We start from the raw sequence: 8428 nt of genomic DNA on the forward strand, positions 1-8428 counted from the left end.
TAAAAATGTTACAGTTCTCTAAGCTACTGCTCCGATTACCGAAGGGTTCTATCAGACAGCTGTCCGCGGAGGTTTTCCATGAGCCTCGGAGGCTTGAGGTTAAAGAAGAGGATTCTCTCAAGCATCAGGATTATTTCGGAGTCAACAAACTATTTACTGTCAAGGAAAGAATATGGATTTGATCATTTTTTAACAAAATTTTATTTTCCATCAATAATTTGAGAAGAAGAAAATAAATTTTAAAAATATTCATAAAAGTTTAAGATAAATATAAAAAATATCTCTTTTTTCTTCATTTTTGACTCAATCTGTACTGTGTTAAACCGGACTAACTGTGCTGCATTGTAATTTACAAGCCTGTACACCTTCACTGTACTGTATTATTTGAATTGTACAGTGCACAGTCTTCTCTTTTCTATACTTGGCGGTAATGCACCATACTGTACTCCACTCTGTACTCATGTAATGTACTATTATGTACTTTGTAACTGAACTGTTTCTTAATGTTTTGTATTGGATTGAACCATGATTCCCCTTGGATTAGGATCTATTTGATGCAAGGGTACATCTAGGACACAAGGAAACAGCCATGGATCCTAGAATGAATCAATTCATATTCGGCACAAGGTAGTTGTTGTTTAATACAGTAAATATACAGAGTTACCCACATAGGATCAGACCTCATGATTCCTTGTGTTTCTTTTACTTTCAAATCATTGAGTCTACCTGTTAAAGTAAATATTAAAAGCAGAAAGGCAAATTTAACCTTCAGGTCGTCAAACTGAAATAATGTAGGTCGTCTGAAAAGTCTCATTCTTTGTAAGTAATTCTGTTTGTTTACAAAAGTATTTTAATTTGTTTGTTGATATTGGGTAAACAATGACATGTCAATAAATAAAGTGGTAGAAATTTAGTTATTTAGTAAATTTAAAAACAACTTTTAATCTCAAAATACCCCCCCCCCTTAAAAACATTTTTGCAACGTGCAAACCTTTACGACTAATTATTTCATTGGTCTTGTTTACTTTGTTAAATTTATTTGTTTAGGTTTGGACAGAATATAATTGATTTGGATCAAACAACATTACTGTTGAGACAAGCTTTAAACTTTACTGCACATATAGCATACAGGGAACCCACTTTTCACTCAATTAATTGTTTTAAATATTCCTTTATCCACTCTATCTTTACTCATACACATATAGCATACAGGGAACCCACTTTTCAGCCAATTATTTGCTTTAAACATTCATTTATCCACCTTATCTTTACTCATACACATATAGCACACAGGGAACCCACTTCTCAGTCAATTATTTGTTTTGAACATTCCTTTATCCACCCTATCTGTACTCATATAGCATACAGGGAACTTACTTATCAGTCAATTATTTGTTATGAACATTCTTTTAACCACTCTATCTTTACTCATACACATATAGCACACAGGGAACCCACTTCTCAGTCAATTATTTGTTTTGAACATTCCTTTATCCACTCTTTTCTCATACACATAGAATACATTCATTCATTCATCCTCTCCTTTCACTCGTCCTTTCATTTTACTCATTCATTCATTTATTCATCCTTTCGTCCATTTATTCATCCTTTCATCCATTTATTCATCCTTTCATCCTCTCATTCATTCATTTATCCTCTTATTCATTTGTTCATTCATTCTTCCTCTTATTAATTTTTTCATTTTTTTATTCTTATATTCATTTGTTTTTATAATAATTCATTATTTCAATAATTAGTTAATTACTTTATTTATTAATTAGTTAATGGCTTCTTGGTGAATGATATATAAACTGATTGATTGAAAAGATGGTTGACTAGAAACGGGTTGATATTATTTGTTTGTCGTCAACCTCAGCTTATTCATATGGTTGATAAAGCAGCAATAGGAACCAATACTAATTATCATACATTTATTCATTTTTTTTTTCATTATATACATTATATAAACTATACACTATACACATTATACATCAAGGTTCTCCCTGATTAAAATTTACTTCAAAGAAAAGATCTGGGGCACAGACATAGCATTTTGGAATCCTCAAGACTATTGCTTTAACATAGACTAGGTGTGCAAATCCAAAATACTTGCAATGGGGGTTTTTACATTTTTACTACGACGTTTAAAACTGCTTAATTTGTTTGTACAATTCAGTTCAATCTATATGATAATGTTCCCTCTGGTCGGCCAAACGGCTGGACCGAATGGGTAGCCTGGGAGGTGCAATAAGTTAAAAAATAATTTTAAATAATTTTTAAAAAAAAATTTCACGGGCAACGCCTGGCACTTTAGCTTGTAAGTAATAAAAGACTTATTTTTAAGAACAAAATGATAATCCATCACAATCTTATTTAAAATAGTCACGTGGGGTTTGGGGAGTTGCATAGGGTGCCCTGAGAACCTTATTTTAATATGATTTGGGTTTGTTAGACTGTAATTGATTTAATATGCAGATTTCATTATGCATAATACATATGGTGTGGTTATCTTTAGTTTTTAAAAATTTTAGTTTATGATATTCAATGGTTTGAATATAAGGTTTGGTTACATTTGATAAGGATATATTTTGTTAGGATATTTTTGTTACGGTTTTGTTATATTTGGTATAGATATATGTTTGATATGAAAATCTATGGTTTTGAAATATTTGGGGTGGAAATAGATAGTCTTAATATATTTGGAATAGCTATTTACGGTTTTGTTATATTTGTTTTGGAAAAACATGGTTTTGTAACACTTGGTCTGAAAATACATATTTTTGATATATCTGGTTTGGAAATATATATTTTTGATATATCTGGTTTGCAAATATATGGTTTTGATATGTTTGGTTTAAAAATATATATTTTGATACATCTGGTTTGGAAATATATGGTTTTGATATATCTGGTTTGAAAATATATATTTTTGATATATCTGGTTTGCAAAAATATATGGTTTTGATATGTTTGGTTTAAAAATATTTTTTTTGATACATCTGGTTTGGAAAAACATGGTTTTGTTACATTTGGTCTGAAAATATATATTTTTTATATATCTGGTTTGGAAATATATAGTTTTGATATATTTGGTATATCTGGTTTGGAAATATATAGTTTTGATATATTTGGTTTGGAAATTTGTTTTGGTTTGTTAGAGTGTGGAGAATATAGTTTTACTCGACAGTGGTCTACTGATACATTCACCGCCTCTACGCTTAAATTTGGACAGGAGGTGCGACTACCAGATCTAGGTAACTGTATTTATTTTATATAAGGGAGCTGAGCAACCCCTTTGGAAAAAAATTAAGCCCCTCCCCCCGGGCAAATTTCTGAGTATGCCACAATTTTGTTTGGGGAGCTTGGTAGAAAAGCGGTAATGTTCTGAGCTTGGTTTAACAATTTTTAATTCTGGGTTACCAAGCCATTATCATTTTACTCCTTTTTTTATTATGTTCTACGAAAATTAAAGTGACTATAGATTGAATAAAAAATATCGAAAAGTTGAACTAGTTAAAGATAACTACTTTTTTATGCACTTTCTGTCATACTAGAATAGGAATAACTGATATCGGTGTAACCTGATGGTGTAAATCATAGATATTTACGACTTAGACAATTAGATTTAACAGAATGCAAAGTTCGAAATATCGAAGGTCTCTACAATATTAGGTTGCAAAGATAAAAGGTTTTAAAAATAAGTGGCGAGTATTCAGTTCCTTTATTCTTTCATTTTTAGTAATTATTCTGCACTGTCGAGGATCTGAGCAGTATGCTGAACATAGAGCTATCCTAGACTCGGCTAAAGTTGGTATTCCAACAGTAGGTCAGTAAATTGTTCATTTCGAGAATTAATTTTTTTCTGATTGTTAGAAAATAAAAATAATATGAAAACACACTAAATGTTGTTAGATAATATAAAGAAGTAACATTAAATCATATCAAAAATTGGATAATCAGCAATTATTCTTTTAAATTCTTATTCTTTTTCTGTCGTGAATTTATATTAATTTATGAAAAACATTTTTTATAGGAATCGTGGATACTGATTGTAATCCTAATCTTATAACCTATCCAGTCCCAGGTAAAATTAATATTCTAAATATAGCTTTTAAAAATGTTTTTCTTTATTTCAAAACAAAAAGAAGGATTTCTTTTGTCAAATTGTTTATTTTTGCAACGTAAATCTAAAATTAACAAGGTTTAATATCGTAAATTTTTACAAGTTGCCCAAAAAATATTTCTCATAAAACCATTGAATATCGTTTTATGAATGTGAAGATTTTTTTAAGTTTTCGATCCAATAGCAATATGGTATGTTTTGTAGAAAAAGATTTTATTGGAGTAAAAAGATCCTTTTTTTATCGAAAACGAAAAATATACATTACAGACCGTTCTTTGAAATTTACCGCTTTGTAAAACAATGATAATAAAAATTTTTATTTCTGCCAGGGAATGATGACTCTATCCCCAGTACTCGGCTGTACCTGGATCTATTCAAGAAGGCAATTCTACGCGGCAAAGAGAAGCGCGCGCAAGACAATATATCTCGTTAATTTTCCAGAAGAAAATGGCCGGCATTGAGGACTTGATGGATGGGATGCGGTTGGGTAGAGGCCGGATAAAAAGAGGACGGGGAGGGAGGGTTCAAGGAGGTTGGAGTAGAGGGGGTAGAGGTGGAGGTTGGGGCAGGGGTGGAGGAGGGATAGGAGATGATGATCTACGGCATAGGATCAATCAAGCTTCACCAGAGGATTTACGGTAACAACTCAATCTTGATTTAATACCTATGATGGGTGAAGGTTGGGTAACTGATAATTCCTGTGGATTCGGGTACTTTTATCATAAAAGTAAAATTTCCAATTACAGAGTATAAGCAATAACTAACTAACTCATCTTTCTCTGCAGTCTACAGTCTACATGTTGGTACAGTGTACACATTTAAGTTTTGAGGATTTGGCTTTGACTTTCACAGAATGACGGTTTTGGAATAATTGCTAAAAGCGTTCCCTTTTAACAAATTGTACGTAACATTTATTCCTTTTAACTCAAACTTGGGTGTTAAGGAACCGGTTGGAAAAGAGGACCAACTATGAGGAGGATAGAAGAGAAAGATTACTGGGACGAGAGGAAAAATCTACAAAACCTAAGAAGAATACTGAAAACTTCACTCCTTCCCATGAACCTTCACAGATGAGGATAATTGCTGTTCCGGCCGGATTAGTTAGGTAACAGTTGATCAGGGGTTAAAGTATTGTTATGTACATGTGCTTAATTCATGCTGTACACTGTACAGTGTAAATTGTACAATGTGCACTGTTCCGATTTGCCTTCTCAAGTCAGTATCAGAGGCGTACACAGGGGATAGGTTATGAAGGCTATGCCCGCCCCCCTCCCCCAGGAGAAGTGAAAAATTATCTCCAAGGGGATTTCTATGCCCCCCCCCCCCTGGAAAAAGTTAAAGCCCCCTGGACTAGTTCCTGTATACGCCCCTTGTCTGTATATGTTCTATACTGGAAAAACTGCTACAGTTACCTAGAGATTGGCTCGGTACTTCCTTAACTTAATCTATTTTTGAGTCTAAATCATTGAACACATAAAGTTCAGTCTGGGTTGCTCAATATGGGGCTTCTTTTCCTAAAATATGGTATGAAAATAAACGACACTTTTCTAAGCTTTTAAATATCAATCTTATTTCGAATTTTAAACAGAATTTAATAGAAGATTTTTATCAGCAGAATAATTGTTTTTATTCTAACACATGCTATGTTTGCAAAAAAATTGAAGAAACCAAAGACGACTTTACATTGAAAAGAATAAAAAGATTAAAAAGAGTAAAATATATAATCAAACATAAAGGATGTCAAAAATCAGCGCGAATTAAAAAGATGCTTTAAAATACCCGTTTTTCATAGAACCTATATCTCTTTCACATTCCATAAAGCCTTTTTTTTACTCTTTTTTAACATTACAAATAAATCTATAATTTTTATTTCTAAAAGTTGTTAGTTCATCGTCGAAAAATACTAACAATCCACCACTAATTTATATTAAATATAGTGTGAACAATAAATATGTAACTTTCCTTATCCTTTCCTTTCCTTTTCCGTTTATTTCTATTTTTATATTTTTTTAGAATTGGGGGAATATATTCCCACAACCTCTACTTATAGAGGTTTTAAAATATTTTCTCCTGAAACACTTTATTTTGTATGTTTTTTGTTACATTTCATAAATAAATAATTTTTTAATTACTTACTTACTTAAACAGAATATATATATAAATGCTGATGAACTATAAAGTACTGGGAGGGGGCCAGGAATGACCCCAACAATTTTGTTTAAATAAATCAATAAATGTACTAGGTATAATCGTGAAGTACAGACTAGAGATGTACTCCTTGTATCTGACCTATTCTGTAAACCTGCAGATCTATATTTGTACAACAAGGAACCAAACCAACCATGAATGTATACACACACAGTTACAAACTTTTTGTTCAATTTCATTTAGACATAATATCGTAAACTTGATTACTGATGTAACAAATTGATATTTTACTATGTAACATGGAATTTGATATCTGTTATTTGCAAAATAAACCTGTTTCAAGGTTTGGTTTGGTTTCAGTTGATGCATGAACTCTCAGAATCTGGTTTAACTGAACACCAGATCTGGGCTTCCTGGCATGGAGACAGCCATTTGATAGCAAATGACCAGACAAACTGGAAAAAGTAAGAAATAAATCCAATATATATTTTACAAAATCAGCAAATGAATAGTGCATTATTTGTGATTATCTTGATTTTAGACACTGTCCTACCTTCCACATGGTTCTAGACAAGATTGCAGACTATTTCAACATGGATATCAAGGTTAAATAAAAGATCCATTATCTTTCTCTTAATTATAAAAAAATTGCAGAATTTATAGCGGAAGATATTTTTAATGCCAACATTATTTAGGCTACCCGATTAAACTGGTATAGAAATTCTTCAGAATGGAAACCTTTTCATCACGACGCTGCAGCCATCAAAGGTTTCATTTGATTTTTTAAATTTTACATTTTTTTTTGATTTTTGAATCACTTCGCTTTCTCTCGAACAGAGGTGTGTACTGTTCAAAAATGCTATTTAAAGCATTTGTAGGCCTCCTTACATATCTGGCATACACACTGAGTCCTAAAAAAAATCAAACCTGATATGATCCATGAGACCCAAGTGGACATGGGTAAGTGGCTGGAGCTCGACCCTGGAGATCAACGAATCATTGCCGTCAGGACATGATTCTTTGACTGTAGGTTGATTGGCGGTATGGCAATAACGTCGGATGTCCGTTGTAGATCGTTAAGTAATTTCGCGCGTATTTAATGACACTAGCAAAATAACAATAACGATTTACCTCTTAAAAATTCCTTGTAGAGTCTTTGGAATAGCCAGATGGAAATTAGCAAAACTACAAATCGTAAGACCTCACTTCATTATTGATTTAGTATAGTCACTTCAATTTTGGTGTGTGGGTGTAGGACGTCCCTAAAAAAATGATTTGATTTGATTTTGGTAAAAATAATAATTATGATAACTTCTCTAAGCTAAAATATTTCATTTTCTAAAGTTTCTTTTTATTCTTCGCTTTAAAGTTACACTGTAGTACCTACTTATGTTTTTACTTTCAGAGGAAAAAGCTAAGCAGTCGAACTTAACCGTTGCGGTTTCTTTTGGTTTAGAACGTGACGCGGCATTTGAGCACGCTAAAACAAAGACGATTATCTCCAGCCCACAGCCAAATGGGTCCGTGTATGTGTTTGGACGGGATATTAATGTACTATGGAGGCATGGTATCCTTCAGATGCCTCCAGAAAAGGCACGAGAGGAGGGGCGTGTTTCTGTGATTGCCTGGGGGTGGGCGGACCAGGTGGAGGTCTAGGAGAGGAGGGGCGTGTTCTTGTGATTGCCTGGGGTTGGGCGAACCAGGTGGAGGTCTAGGAGAGGAGGGGCGTCTGCGTGTCTCTGTAATTGCCTGGGGGTGATGGACCAGGTGGAGGTCTAGGAGAGATGGGGCGTGTCTCTGTGATTGCCGGAGGACGGGCAGACCAAGGGGATGTCTAAACTGCCGTGAGTGTGAAATCTAATTTATTAATCTACCTTCCTTGAACAATGTTTTTGTTGTATTGTACATTTATAAACTGAGAATCTCAAAATATTTATTCTTTCAGTGTTGTTATTTTTTAATTTTTAGTTTTTTGTCCGTAATAGAAGTTAGCAATGTTTATACGATCATTAAAGTGATTACTGACAGCCTAGCAATATTTAAAAGTTACATTTTATCATTTTTGAGTTTGCTTGGTGAATATGGTAAAAATCTCAGTATAAGTTCAATCTGAACTTTATTTTTTATAAACATCATTGTGATACAAGAAATTTACAA

General features: G+C 32.9%; 2 protein-coding genes across 2 annotated transcripts; both read left to right on the forward strand.

Annotated features, from left to right (window-relative positions):
• The first annotated feature begins 3 nt into the window (after positions 1–3).
• LOC111703968 (28S ribosomal protein S2, mitochondrial) lies at positions 4–4566 on the forward strand. Its single transcript, XM_023476069.1, has 8 exons — positions 4–164; positions 545–627; positions 1048–1131; positions 1840–1907; positions 3159–3254; positions 3740–3826; positions 4034–4084; positions 4453–4566. The coding sequence occupies exons 1-8, from the start codon at positions 6–8 to the stop codon at positions 4554–4556; spliced, it is 732 nt and encodes a 243-aa protein (XP_023331837.1). The 5' UTR covers positions 4–5; the 3' UTR covers positions 4557–4566.
• LOC111703967 (uncharacterized) lies at positions 4558–8388 on the forward strand. Its single transcript, XM_023476068.1, has 7 exons — positions 4558–4761; positions 5067–5228; positions 6367–6451; positions 6632–6735; positions 6813–6876; positions 6967–7039; positions 7677–8388. Exons 1-7 carry the CDS (start codon positions 4571–4573, stop codon positions 7925–7927), a joined length of 930 nt encoding a protein of 309 aa, XP_023331836.1. The 5' UTR covers positions 4558–4570; the 3' UTR covers positions 7928–8388.
• The last annotated feature ends 40 nt before the right edge of the window (positions 8389–8428 follow it).

Source organism: Eurytemora carolleeae, unplaced genomic scaffold (assembly GCF_000591075.1).
Source record: "Eurytemora carolleeae unplaced genomic scaffold, Eaff_2.0 scaffold419, whole genome shotgun sequence".
Classification (NCBI taxonomy): domain Eukaryota; kingdom Metazoa; phylum Arthropoda; class Copepoda; order Calanoida; family Temoridae; genus Eurytemora; species Eurytemora carolleeae.